Here is a 15935-nt window from a genome sequence, read left to right on the forward strand (position 1 = left end):
CTGAATCTTGACTAAATAATAAGAATCTAAGAAAATGTGCCATTCATGAATCAACTTTAATCGAAGGACTCAGAGCTGACAAGGACGGCCAGTCCTAAAGTAGATCGTACAAACTTTTTGCACTAAAGTGTGCAAAAAAAAAACTGACAGTAACATATGAATGCAAAAATGTCAGCAGTCCTCTCCTTTTATCGTGGTATAACTGATCTCTGACTCCTTTTCTTTCTCAGTATTTTCAGGAAATGTACTTCCATGCTTTTTCTCTTCAAATTAATACTCACCTCAGCTCAACGCCTGCAAAATGTCTGCCAGAATTGCTATAAAATTGATGCAAACAAAAAACTTATTGCTGTTAGAGGAAGATATCGTTGAGCCTCCAGGAGACAAATCATGTCAAGCTGCAACGGGCATTTGTGCTATGTTCAGTGCAAGCATTGCAATACTCTTCTTGCGGTAGGGGAACAAAATCTTTTGTTTTCTAAGCTAAAACTTCAATTTTTGTACTGTTTTCAGATTCACCCAGTGGAGAATCTGAATGCTTACTATTCCAAAATGATTTGATTTGATTTTGTTTAGGGTTTGTGAGATTCTTCCCAAAACTTTTTTTTTCCCCTTTAAATCTGTCTGCTAGGTATGTTGGGTTTTCTACAGTTTTCATGAAATTCTTTTGGTTGTTTTCATCTCTGAAAAATCTTTTTGCACTTAACAACATAAATTTTTCACAGCTGATGATATTTCTCTATGCCTTTAATGATATGAAACTCTTACAATCCATGCTATTTTTTCATGGATAAAAAGCTAGAGCTAGAATTTTTCAATCCATGCTGTTGATAGAATAAGATTTCTTTAAATTTTTCCTTGACATCAGCATTGGAAATCATATTCTATGATGGAATTTTGTTCTTGACATCAGCATTGGAAATTGTATTCAATGCTGAATTATGGATAGAGTTAAAAGAGAAAGAATCGAAATCCCTGATATCTCATTACCATCTGCATATTTATCCTACTTTTTTCTAGTTTGTTTTCCTCTACCATAAGTGTTATATCTTTAGATTTTCTGGTTATTGATGGTGATTCTTGACAAGCAGATGAGTCTGTCCTCATATTTGTGCTTCTCTTTTCTAATTTGAGTTTTAGATTTTTACTCTGGTTATTTTTGCATGATTTGTGTGGATCCTCAAAAGTTTGAGCCTAAAAGAGAATAATAAAATCAAATCCAAAAACCTTAATTTTATATTTATTCTTCTATTTCTAATTTGATTTCATTGTCTAAGAGTTTTTAGAGAAAAAAGCAATATCTTTAGATCGTCTGGTTTATTAATGGTGATTCTTGACAAGCAGGTAAATGTACCTGCTGGCAGTTTATTTCAGACAACCCCAGTGAGATGTGGGCATTGCACTGGTCTCTTGTCCGTTAACCTCACTGGACTATTTCGCCCATTATCAAACCAGGTAGGAAGGATGCAGCTTTCAAACTTAAGAATCTATCTCTTTATATAAAATTTTCACTCAAAAAACATTACCTTGATCAATTTCTAAGCTGTGGGCTTAATATTGTCCATGATTTCAGTCATAAGCTCTAAAGTGTCCTGAAGAGATAAGAAATTATATCTTGAAAATCATTTGGACAAAACAATTTTTGTGCTGTAACTTCTGTAACATCTTCGAAAATTTGTTTTGTACTTACGTTTTAAAAGCATTATGCTATATCCTGTTCATGGCTTAATTGGATTTTCCTCAATGAAAAATGCTCACTTCATGTTTATTATATTAATGGATGGTGATTCTTTGAAATGTTAAAATCAACAATACCCTATAAAATTCTGCTGGTGTTATGCATGAATCAATACCACTGCATTCCGAACATATTGACTTTATGTTGGATATTAAATTTATATTGTATACCATTGCATTTTGCATTTGTCAATATAACACAATGGTGTTTAATTATATGCAATTCAGTTTGGTCTTTCATTCATTTCTAAAACCTATGTTGCAAACTAAATTTGTCAATATGATACAATGGTGTTCAATGAATATAGATTATTCAATTTAGTTTTTCCTTTCTTTCCTTTCTAGAATCTAAGTTGAATACCATATTCGTATTATATTGTCAATATTATACAATAGCATTCAATGAACAATGAACATAAATCATTCATTTAGTTGGTTATTTTATTCACTTCTAAAATATATGTTTAACACTAAATTTGTCAACATAGTACTACTTTCATTCAATTCTAAACTTGTCTATTCCACAAATAGAAATTGCAGGAGGAGGTTATCAACTGTACCATTGAAAATAAAGTGCAGTCACCTTCATCTTCGACTGCCCCATATGGAGGAGTTGAACCAGAAACACCCATAGGTAACCACACTTTATCTTCCCTATCTATTATAAAACAATTGTATATAGCAATTCTGTAATGCGTTATAAAAAAATTGTATATTAGGAATTCTATAATGTACAATGTTTCTGAAAAATTCAGTTGATTTATTACAGCCCCAGAAAAAAGACAGCGAGCTCCATCCGCCTACAATTGTTTCATAAGGTACTAACCAGTTTCATTTCCAAAAAAAAACTTGAAGAAATTCAATTGAAAATTTGTGCAATGGCATTGAAGTCTAAGTCCTTATATGTGTATTTATAGGGAGGAAATACAAAGGATCAAGGCAATCAATCCAGATATTAGTCACAGGGAAGCTTTTGGAACTGCTGCCAAAAATGTATGGAGCATGCTTATTATATCTCGTTACTCTTTACCCATTACCATTACAGCTGCCTACATCAAATGCACAATTACTAGTATAATTAGTATACAATCTTCTTACAGTTTCTCTTATATGTTTACTCCTTACCCATTGTCATACTACTACAGCAAAATGTATGTTCCTATTACCATTACAGTTGCTTACATCATGAGTATATTTAGTATACAATCTCTGATAACAAAATGTGTTTTTATTGTCCAGTGGGCTTACTTGGGTTTGATGCTTCCTAACACCAACAAAGAAGTCAATCATAATCAGGTGAGTGTACTTTATTTCAGATGCTCAAGAAATCTTCTGCACAAAGAATTTTATTTTTGGTTTACATGATCTACATAATGGTTTCTATATTTTAAGCGCAGTTCTAATATTAGCAAAATTACTTTTTATCCTCAATGCACCATATTACAGGTTGGGTTTGAAGATCAAGAGGCATCTCAAAATGCAAATGCGCTGTAGAAGTTGATGTGCAAAGTGTGAGGAAGAGAGTTGCCACTTGTAGAATGTAGAACCCGATCAAACATTTTTGAATCTGTCTGTATTCTACTCCCATTACAGTTGCTTCCTGTAGTATAAAATTTCTTTGATATATAAGTTTACAGTCTGTTGTAACGGTGGGCATCTCCTTAAAATACAATAGATTAGAGGTTTATTTCATCTGCATTCCTCATTCATTCTATGTGGTTTTGGTGGTGGAATGATTTTTTTCTGATGAACTCACTTGTGAAGTTTAAACTATAACAAACAATTTAAAATAATTTAATCACTACGACTTAAAAATATCATCCTTTCATTTTAAATTATTTTGAATGCAGCTATAATTCTATGAAGAATGTTATATGAAAAATATTATGTATGTGCACCCGTGCAAATATTTGCATCTTTTATATATATATATATATATATATATATATAATCATTTTTTCAACTTTTTCATTTTCTCAAAAGATGGAATCTTGTGGACCAATTCCAAGGGTGTGGGTGTCCTTATTCTATGTTCAATCTTCACATTATTATTAAATCCTTCATACTGATTTACTTTGATGTTTAAGATCTCTTTTTATTTCAATTTGATACTTAATTGTTTCCATGAATTTTTTTAATCAATAAGAGGCAAGTGTCTATTTTTTATTAATTTAAAAAATATTTACATTTTTAATGCCCTAAAAAGGGTCTTAAAGAGGGTATACCCTCTCTTACAAAATTTAAGAATTACATGTTCGTGAAAGAATTACAAAGATGGAGAGTAATACAAAAATTAAGTGGGAATAGAGTTCCCACTTTACACACTTTCTAAACAATACTGAGATGAAGAGGGGCCAAGCTGGAAGATGCTTTATGAGTCTGTAGATCGGTCCCTATTAAAGAGAATCTTCCAATCATAAGCCAAAACACACCTTTCTCCAAGCTTAACATTTTATTAGGCAATCTTAACTTGAATCTAACACAATAGTGTAGTTGATTCAAGATACTTATTGTTGGGACCCTTTTAAGCTCAAAACGAAAGTAGAAATTAATAAACATAGATAAAAAACTACTATTTATTTCCATCAATTAAGAGTATGCCTTGATCAGACTGTGCTCAACATCTAGCTTGATTCATCTAGTGAGAATGGAATAGATAATGATTAAACATTACTAAAAGAATTCAAAATTGTCCACATAAACTAATCTAAATAAAAAGTATGCCAAGTCCTCTAGGTAACATGGATTATTACCAAGGGCCTTAACCTTATTTCTTTTCTAAGACCCTTGTGGTATTAACATCCTTACAAGAGATGCCATAATCAAAACAAGAATAACTCAGTCAAAATACATTCACTACTGTATGAGCATGATAACTAGCCATAGTAGTGAGACTACACCCACTAATAAGCTACTTGACTGAAGCTTAAAGTTCCATCTCAATCTTATTTTATAAAGAAGACTAGGTGACTTTCTAGTCTCTTCTTAGTAAGGGCCACAATCTCATCAATTTAAATTTAAAAAAAACTAAAACAAAAAATTAGGTTTTGGAATCTTAACAAGTATTAGGATTTGAGTCAATTGTGTAAGGAAGCAAAGGTGCATGGAAATGCTTCCTATGCTAATCTTGAGAGGATGATTATGCAAATTCAACTATTTATTATAGAGATTTCAATGGACAAATAAACACACATAGATGAAACATCACAATGAACACATAACACAAAGATTACTATGGGGAAACCCTTCTGGGAGAAAAAACCCCACCCTCCAAAACTTGCATGATGCATTACCAAATCAAGATGATTACAATATACTTGTAGTGCAAGTTCTTATAGGAGCACATCACCACAACTCAAGTTTAGAGAGACACCTTCTAGCATCCACTCTTACAAATAGAACTCAATGATCAAACACCTCCCTAAGCCCTCCTTATATAGTGATTTTACAACTTGGAAACCACTTGTGATTTTAGAAAACCATGGGCAAAACAACCATGCCACATGGTACCCATTCTTGACATTTGTAACTCTGATATGGGAAAACAACCAAGTTAAAATAGTATTCTCGTCCATAATATTGTCCCCTACTTTGGATCCCGGTAGAAGTCATGTAATGAGTTTTTAATACTCTAAAAATAGCCCACCTATATTCTACTAGGGACAAGGCATATTTTTAACAACTAATACACCTTTTTCTAACACATATAAATATGTGGAAATCTACCACAAACAAATTCTATAATTTTCTAGAAAAAGCTTACAAGGTTGAGACACATATTTCTCAACATTCTCCCACTTTTTGAACACCTTGCAAGATTGAGGGGATTCAAAGTGTCATGGACTTAATTTCTAGGGGCCAAGAAGCCCATAGGCTTTGAACACCATTTGAACTTCTCTATGCTCATGGGCTTAGTTAATGCATCAGCAATATTTGCCAAAGTTTCTACCTTCTTTAGCTTCACCTTGTTATTCTCAACCATATCTCTCACCAAATGATATTGCACATCAATGTGTTTGGTCCTGATATGAAATGTTGGGTTCTGCGCTAGGCAGATTGCACTCTGACTGTCACTATAAATTGTCACTTCATCCTATCTAGACTCTATATCTGAACACAATATTTTAAGCTAGAGGTCTTCCTTGCAGGCATGAGTAGCTACCACATACTTTGCTTCTATAGTCGACAAAGAAACAATAGCATGTCACTTGATCATCCAACTAATTTCCCTTCGAATAATGTCAACACATATGCACTAGTGGATCTTCTTCTATCAACATCACTAGCCTAGTCTGAATCCACATGGCCTTGAATATCTAAGAAATGCTCATTTCCATTTTCATGAAGATATATAGAGTACTCTGAGGTACCCTGCACATATCTTTTTTGTTACTGCATCACAATGTGCTCTTCCTAGATTATACATGTAACGCTAAAGTACTCCCATTGTTTGGACAATATTTGGTCTTGTACAAACCATAGCATATATCAAACTTCCAACAACACTCTAGTATGGTACTTGACTCATCTCTTCCATCTCTAATGGGGACATAGGACATCATGAGATAGAAAGCTTTGTTCCCATAGTAACAAGAACACTCAATGGTCTAGAATCTGACATATTGAATCTTCTCAGAATAGTACCAACATACTTACTCTGGCCTAGCCAAAGCTTTCTATTTTTCCTATCTCTTATAATCTCCATTTCAATAATGTGCCTTGCTATACCAATATCTTTGATTTCAATTTTTTTTGAGAGCTGAGATTTTAATTCTACAATCAAACCTTTTCTTTTTCCAATAAACAACATGTCATCAATATATAAGGCAATAACCAAGAAATGATCACCATTAGACTCGAAATATATACAGTGATCTAACTTTGGATGCAAAAATCCTAAACTCAATACATATGTATCAAACTTCTAGTATCACATTTTAGGACTTTATTTTAAACCATACAAGGATTCCTTCAACTTATGAACTAAATGACTTCTACCTTTCACCACATAGTGCTCTCGTTGTCTCATATAAATTTCTTCCTCCAAATTGCCATGAAGGAAAGTAATCTTCACACCCATCTAGTCAACTTTTGGATCATAATTTGTTGCAATAAAAATTAAAAACTAAGTGGATGCCATTTTTGCTATAGGAGAAAAAATTTCCCCATAATCAATTCCTGCAACCTAGGAGTAACCTTTTGCAACCAAATGTGCTTTGCACTTCTCAATGATTCCATGTGAACCCATGTTTCTTTTGAATACCCATTTACAACCAACATAATTTCATCCTTCAGGCAATGGTACAAGGTCCCACATGTCATTCTTCTTAAGAAATTTCATCTCTTCATCCATGGATATTTTCCAAGAATCTGAATCATTCATACGAAGAGCCTCTTTTACAAATATCAGTTCATCAATATTAGTATCCAAAGAAAATATATGCCTCCAATCATCAGAAGAATATCCATACCTTTTTAGTGATTTGTTCTATCTACTAGACTTTCAAACATGATTTGGTCTAGGGTCAAGTTTATGTAAAGGTTCATTATTAGGTTCTCCTTCTTCCTCTATTGATTTTGAATTCGTAGAGCTCCCCTCAACATCTTTTCTTTCTAAGGGCCTTGATTCAACTTTCTTAGGTGTAGTTAGAAGTTGAATCAAATCTTTATTTTCTTCTATCCATTCTAGTTGCATTATAATAGAAGAAGGTTTAGTTTCTCTAAAGATAACACTTCTAGAATAAAATATCTTTTGTTCAACAAGATCCCAAAGTATCTTTTCACACCATAACTATAACTGATGAAGAATACATTTGACAGCTTTGTTGTACAATTTTTTTTTGCTTCTCTTTTGGCACATGAGCATATGCCTCAACCAAACACTCTCAAATATCTAAATGAAGGCTTGTGGCTCGACCATGCTTCCATTGGCGACTTATCAACAAAAGCTAATGTAGAAGACCTATTTATCAAGTAGAAGGCAATGGCTATGTAAGAAAAAGTGATTGAAATGATAAAATATAATAAAATGAAATAGCATAAAATAATAGATTTAATCCAAGAGAGCAAGAAGAGTTTTACCATATAAATGATACAACATCAATGGAGCAATATCAAAGAAGAAGCGACACAAGAGACAAGGATTTGATAAGGGGAAAGTAAAGGAAATCCCTTGTGAGTATTATGAATGAGGCAAAAGCTTAAGAATGAGAGAGAGAGAGAGAGAAGAAATGGAGCAAAATAGCTCATTTACAATAGCATCAAAAACTTGATGTGAATAATGGAGACTAGATGAAAATGAGAGAGAGAAGCACCTCTTTTAAAGAGATGAGAAAGGAGTTGCATGTCTTTGCATGTGTAACTCCCATTTCTATGAATGCCACATTCATAAAAGGTGTGTGCAAAGTGTCAAGTTCCTCTTAAGGAGGAATATCTATTTTCCTTATTAAAAAAAATACAAAAATGAGTTGTCCTCACAAGTGGATAATAGGACAAGAATGACATGTCCTTTACATGTGGACTAGAGGAAAAATAAATAATACATAAGGGATACCTTAGTTTATCCCAATAAATAAATAAATACAACCAAAGAAAGATTATTAATTCTAACACCCCCCTTTAATCTTTACTTGGGGAGATGTTGTCAAAACCAATTTACAATATTACAACTTAATTTTTTGAAATATCTTCATTGTGCAAGAGGTCTCTTATTATCATGGGTACATTATTGGAGAGCCAAGAGAAGTGGATAATTCTTTAAGTGTGTTACATCTTCAAGTGGATTCATGTGACATAGGATCTGTACAATAAATAATGATATCTTGTATGTGCCTTGATGGATTACCTGAAACATAGAAACAAAAGCAACTATCCACAAGGATAATTTCATCTTATATTCAAGTTAAAAACTTTTTATGTATAAGTAAATTATCATAGAGTAAATATAAGTGTAACTTGGTACCACAAAGAAATCAAGATAAATTATATCCTACAAAGAACAAATATGATATCAAAACTTTCAAAAAAAAATCATAGAAAATGCTAGCTAATGAATCCAACATCAACAATGCTTCAATCACGTGGATATAGACAGTCCACTAATAAGTCATTTTACTGCAAGTTAATGGGTGATCAATCCATAACCTACATGACTCATGATTTAAGCAAAGAAGTATATATAACATTATATGGCATGTTTTCAAAGATATCAAGGGGAGGAGTATGAGTATTAACAATTGACTGCCTTCAAATAAGAGTAAAATGCCTTCAAGATGGGTCAAATTAACTAAAATTGGAGGGAAAATCTAATAATAAATGGCATTAACCATAAAGTGCCAATATGACAATAGAATGATGCTAGAAAAGCATAAACTGCACTTATGTGCCAATCAGTAGAATAAATTAAATGTTGAAGGCAATAGTGTATAATAATTCATAATCCCAAAGAATAAGAAAAATAAATAAAATAAATTTACTTATGTGAAATAAAGAATGCACTCATATTTGATTAGTCACAAGAGACACAATAATTTGTATATTTATCAGGATATATATGTGGGCCCTCATATATACACATGAATAAATATACCTAAACTATCATGGTATGAAATCATGCAAATAGAATTAATATCATATATAGAACATAATTTCTAGGCAACATACTAAAGAGAAATGCCAAAGATGATGAAAGAAAATTACTAACATCAAACAATATTTGCAGTAATTAATCCTTCTAGGTTGAAGTCCACCCATTCTAAAAATTGATCTCTTTTACTAAGTACTTTTTGAAACCATTTATTTTTTCTCTTAACAAATTTATCACTAGAAGAAGAGTCATGATGTATGAATGCATCATTTGTTTAAACATTAGCATTATTACCATTATCAATATTAGCATTATTACCATGATCTATAAATGCATCATTACCATTACCATTGTAATAAAGAATAGGAGGAATAAAAGTAGATATATGAGGAGTAGGGTTTAGAGAAGGAGGTTGGTCCTCCACTAACACAATTCTACTTCCATGAACTTGTTCATTTTGAGCATTAGAAAAATCATGCACACCATTTTCTGCAAGACAAACATTTTGTGCTATGTGCACTTTGTTAGTAATAGGATTATAAGCTTGATAACCTTTGATATTTTGCATGTTTTCACTCATGCACTTTGTACATGCCATCTTAGATGAAGCAATAGGAGGTAAATTTTCAACTGTATAAGATGAGATATGCTTATTTTTCAAATGAGCAAGCCTTTCATGCTCCATATTAAAAGTAATATCTTTGTGCAAAGAGTGTCTAGAAGAGGTGAACCCAAAAAATTTAAATAAGTTATCATGGCCTAACTTAGCATTAGCAACAACTTCATTAGTGTTAGGATCAATAACAGAGCACATGTCCCTATGAAACTCAACTTTGTAATTTTAACATAATTTTACAACAGAAAGACGATTGTATTTCAACTCAGGAACATAAAGGACATCCTGTAATTTTTCATTTGAAATACTAACATTACCAAATCTTTCAACTTTGCAACTATGATTATCAGCTAATTGAATTGGAATATTAGAAGGATTGGGTTTTAAATAATCAAACACTTCTTTATGAAAAGTAACATGTTGAGACGCACCAGTATCAATAATCCATTCTAAATTTTTAAGAACATTGTAACTAACAGTAAAAGCATAACGAGATTGATTACTATGAGATTTTTGATTATTGTTATTGATAGGTTGCTTATCATTTTGCTTTTTAAAACAATTGTTAGTCAAATGACCATCTTTTTCACAATAAGTACAATGAGGTTTCTTATTAGGACTATTATATTGATTAGGATGGTTATTATTACTATTTGTATTTTGATTATTATTGTTGTTAAAAGAAGGTCTAGAATTAAATAGGTTGTTATTATTGTGACGATTATTAAAGTTATGATTGTTATGATTATTATTGAAATTGTGAGTATTAAAATTTTGATTTTAATTATTATTTGGAGTATGATAAGATGATCTAAGATTTTCATTTTTATTTTTAGACACAAATGCATGTTCATTAGATCTAAGAGTACCAAATTGTAATAACTTAGCTTCCTCTTGACGTAACAAATTTTGAAAAATACTATAAGTTAATTGAGTAGACAAAGTAGGAATAGCAAGTTGAGAATAAACATTAGTAATAAATTGTTGAAATTGTTTAAGAAGACATTTCTTTAAAATAATGGTAATTAATCTAATATCAGTGAGAGTAACGCCTAATCCAATTAGTTGACTTTTAATATAATCAAATTTAAGTAAAAATTCATCCATGGATTTGAAATCAATATACCTCAAGTCTTCCAAATTGTCTTGCAATTGAATCTTACGTGATTCAGATGGCCTGTCATACGTTTGCTTTAAAATATCCCAAGCTTCGTGGGCATTAGTGCAATGAGAAATTAGAACATATAAATTTGGGTTAAGAGATATACCAATGAGGCCAAGGGCTTCCTCATTTTTAGTATTCCATGCATTTTTTTCATCTTTTGTAGCTGAGGTACCAGGAACTATAGAAGGGTCAGTAGCAACATATAAAATATGCTTAAAATGAAATATAAATGAAAGATGAGTTTTTCAAGTATGATAGTTTGAGTTATTTAACTTGACTTCTGGAATTAAAGACGACATGATTTAAAAATTACGTTTAAAATTTAAATAATAGATTTGAAATAAAAAAGTGAGACTTATTATCCACAAGAATGTTAAATAATTATTAAGAGATTTAGAGAGTCAAAATTAAAAACTAAAATATTCCCTGCAAAACCACTGGTCAGATTGAAAAAATAGGAAAAATAAAAATTTGAAAAACTGAAAAAATGTGTTACACACAGAGAGCGATAAATTTTTTAATTTAACTATATTTTCAATAAAATTTAAAAAGTTTTTTCATTTTTATGTCTTCTAAATGCTGTTCAAATTTCAGCCAAACTCAGATCACGGATTGAGAGATATCATAAAAATATGAGCTACTGTCTTAAAACTTCAAAAACAAATAATACTGCACATATAGTATAATAACTTTTGCAATACTATTCTGATACAAATGAAATTTAAAGAGTTTTTTTATTTTTATATTTTCTAAATGCTGTCAAAATTTTAACCAAATCTAGATGATAGATTATGAGATATAAGAAAAATACAAACTACTGTACTTTCCTTTCTAAAACAAAAAACAGAAAAAAATTTGAATTTCAAAAACTTAAAAAACCTACAATAGAAATAGGGTTAGATACAATAAAAAAAATAAAAAATAAAGAATCCTTTGGCTGCAAGCCTTCCAAAGGAGGTTAGAAAAAATAAAAAATGAATAACTCTTTGGCAGCAAGCCTTCCAAAGAGGGTTAGAATGAATAAGAAAGAAGAAAATCTGTAAAAGAATAAGATAAGACTTTCAATATTTCAAACTTCAAGATCTTCACAATATCAAGCTCTTCTAACGAACCCTTCACACAAGCTCAAAACAAGGATTAGTAGCTCTGATACCATGTAAGAAAAAGTGATTAAAATGATAAAATATAATAAAATGAAATAGCATGAAATAATAGATTTAATTCAAGAGAGCAAGAAGAGTTTTACCATACAAATGATACAACATCAATGGAGCAATACCAAAGAGGAAGCAATACAAGAGACAAGGATTTGATAAGGAGAAAGCAAAGAAAATCCCTTGTGAGTATTATGAATGAGGCAAAAGCCTAAGAATGAGAGAAAGAGAAGAAATGGAGCAAAATAGCTCATTTACAATAGCATCAAAAACTTGATGTGAATAATGGAGACTAGATGAAAATGAGAGAGAGAAGCACCTCGTTTAAAGAGATGAGAAAAGAGTTGCATGTCTTTGCATGCGTAACTTCCATTTCTATGAATGCCACATTCATAAAAGGTGTGTGCAAAGTGTCAAGTTCCTCTTAAGGAGGAATATCTATTTTCCTTATTAAAGAAAATACAAAAATGAGTTGTCCTCACAAGTGGACAATAGGACACGAATGACATGTCTTTTACATGTGGACTAGAGGACAAATAAATAATACATTAGGGATACCTTGGTTTATCCCAATAAATAAATAAATACAACCAATGAAAGATTATTAATTCTAAAAGGCTATAGCTTCAATCCAAAACTTTTGTTCCTGTCCAACTCTATTCAGTATACTCCCAACTTTCTCCATCAAGGTCATTTTCATTCTTTCTACAACTCCATTCTGTTGTGGAGAATATGGACTTGTCTTCCTTTTTTTAATATCACAATATTTACAAAATGTGTCAAAATCATTAGAGAAATATTCACCACCATTATCTCTTCTCAAAAAATTTATCTTCTTTTTAGTTTGCAACTCAACCATTTCTTTAAATTCTTTGAAATGATTGAAAAAATTAGCTTTACTCATAAGGAAATAAACTCGTGTTCTTCTACTAAAATCATCAACGAAAGAAACATAATAAACTAATCTACCAATAGAAGGAACATCAACTAGACTAAATACATCTGAATGGTATTAGATCCAAAATACACGAGGACTTATGAGAACTTGAGTAAAATTTAATGTGATTTTTTTTACCATATTTAATGCTCACAAAAATCAAACTCAAGATTACAGTCATTTAACCCATCAACAAGGTTTATATTTTTTAAAGTTAGTAGACCCTTCTCACCTATGTGATTGAGTCTTTGGTCCTATAACATGGTCTTTTCAACTTTGATTAGGTAGATAGAGCACCCTTGGGTACCTAGAAACCATGACCATCTATTGAAAGTGAAACAATCTCCTTCTCTAACAAAGTAGTCCTTTTCACAATCTTATTAGAAGTACTATTGCACTCAACTGTGCATTCATCAAGCTTGTACAATGTACCAAACCTATTTTCTCTTGCTATTACCATTAGCACCTCTCACCATTTTCATGCCTGCTGCAGAAAACTATACACGCACACTCACATCTATTAGTTTGCTAATAGATAATAAATTCTTTGCTAGTCCTGGGATATGCAAGACACCATCAAATCTTCTAATTCTACCAACAAAAAATTTCATATGAATACTTCCATGACCAATGCTATCAAAGATTGAGTTATCACCCAAATACACCTTACCACCATCAAACTTTTCATACTTAGTAAACTAATTTCTATTAGGAGTCATCTGGAAAGATGCACCCAAGTCTATCAGCTATGCATTGTCACCTGCATGAGTGGCCAAGGTTGCGATGAAAGCATCTTCATCTTCCTTCTTGGACTCAAAATCAAAATCTCTTTTCTTCTTCTTCTTCTTTTTCTCTTTGCAGTACTTTCAAAAGTGTTTAGGTTTTCCATAATTCTCATAGATTTCCTTGGACTTACCAAGAGATTTTGATCTCCCCTTATTCTTGGACTTAGAATAGCCATGCTTCTTTTCATTCTTGCCTCTTTCTTTTGGTCTTCCTTGAACACTCAAAGCCTCTTTGGCATTTAGAGGGACCTTCCTTCTAACCTCTTTAGAAAGTAGAGAACCAACAACCTCCTCCATATTCAAGACAATTTAAGTGTTCCCTAAGGCCATGACAAGGATGTCCGATGAGTCTAGCAATGAAAATAGAAAGATTTGGCACCTTTCTTCTTTATCCATCGACACGCCAACAGAGGTCAACTAAGTCACTAACATATAAAAAAATTATAGATGCTCATAAATCTGTTCACCTTCTTCCATTCTCAAATAATAAAACCTCTTCCTCAGGAAAATTTTGTCCACAAGTGATTCACTTCATAGATCTCACTTATCTTTTTCCAAAGCTTCTTCGTGGTAGGTTATTCATGAACATTTATCAGAATTGAGCCTGCAAGACACAATCTGAAGAGACCTTTAGCTTTTCTTGTTGTCACATCATATTATGCAACTGAAGTTAAATCTATAGGCCTCTACTTATTCTCATTAATCACATCCCATAAATCCTGATCAATCAATAGATCTTCCATCTTGAGCTTCCATGTCTCAAATTTTATGCCAAAAAACTTATCTACATCAATCCTCCCTAATATGCTTGTCATCTTTGCAATCCTACAACACAGAAATAAAAACCTCTACACAAGCTCCCACTCAAACCTTGATTAGCTTAAAAAACCATGTACCCAAAAAATAGAACAAAAACTGGCCAAGCTTTGATACCATTTGATTCAACTAACTATTACAAATATTTTAATGGAAAAATAAACATGCATAAATGAAACATCACAATAAGAACATAACACAACAATTGGCATGGGGAAACCCATATGGGAGAAAAACCCCACCCTCCAAAACCTACATAAGGTATTACCAAATCAAAATGATTAAAATAAACCTACAATGCAAGTTCTTACAGGAGCACATCACCACAACTTGAGCTCAAAGAGACACCTTCTAGCATCTAGTCTTGCAAACCAAATTCAATGATCAATCTCCTCCCCATGCCCTCCTTATAGGGTATGTGCAGGATCATGGTGTGCCAAAAAGTGACAATGTGAAAAAAATAGAGTTTGAACACGTCTAAAAGCGCTTCAAAATCTGCTCTGACTTTTTTTCACCTATCTAAGTACCAATCCTAGAAGGAAAGGCCAAGCCATATTGAATATCCAATCTAATATCGGATATTCGATAATTATATTACATTATTATTATAATATTATAATAATATAAAAATATTATATTATAATAGTATAATACATTATAATATAATATTATTATAATATTATTATATAATATTATTATTAAATATATAATATAATATTATACTAATAATAATAATTATACTATAATATAATAATAATAATATTATTATTATATTATAATTGTATAATATTATACTATAATAATATTATTATTATATTATAATAATATTATATTATAATGTATTATATTATAATAATATAATATAATATAATACATTATAATAATATAATATAATGATAATATTATATTATAATAATATAATAATATAATATAATATTTTATATTATAATATATATAAAATATAATATTTCAAAGCTATATATAAAATATATCTTATATATAAAATATAAGATATGGGCACGATCGGATATCCGATACCTGTAGCATACATTAAAAAAAAGAACAGACCCGCGGGCCCTTATTTCTCACTTTTCGAGGGCTAGTATTATCACGCGACCAGATATCAGATACAAAATTGGA

General features: G+C 31.2%; 1 protein-coding gene across 1 annotated transcript; it reads left to right on the forward strand.

The window, feature by feature from the left end:
- Positions 1-390: 390 nt before the first annotated feature.
- Positions 391-3231, forward strand: LOC149533329 (axial regulator YABBY 5-like). Its single transcript, XM_089804543.1, has 7 exons — positions 391-453; positions 1345-1455; positions 2269-2371; positions 2507-2555; positions 2655-2730; positions 2977-3033; positions 3184-3231. The coding sequence occupies exons 1-7, from the start codon at positions 391-393 to the stop codon at positions 3229-3231; spliced, it is 507 nt and encodes a 168-aa protein (XP_089660669.1).
- Positions 3232-15935: the final 12704 nt, after the last annotated feature.

This window comes from Cupressus sempervirens, chromosome 10 (genome assembly GCF_028749045.1).
Source record: "Cupressus sempervirens isolate cs-2001-9-10 chromosome 10, ASM2874904v1, whole genome shotgun sequence".
In the NCBI taxonomy this organism is placed as follows: Eukaryota; Viridiplantae; Streptophyta; class Pinopsida; order Cupressales; family Cupressaceae; genus Cupressus; species Cupressus sempervirens.

Coding starts and splice junctions, on each gene's coding strand:
- LOC149533329 (XM_089804543.1), top strand. CDS start 391: ATGTCAAGCTGCAACGGGCATTTGTGCTATGTTCAGTGCAAGCATTGC. Junction 1,456..2,268: donor TTCGCCCATTATCAAACCAG/GTAGGAAGGATG, acceptor TTCCACAAATAG/AAATTGCAGGAGGAGGTTAT. Junction 3,034..3,183: donor AAGAAGTCAATCATAATCAG/GTGAGTGTACTT, acceptor ACCATATTACAG/GTTGGGTTTGAAGATCAAGA.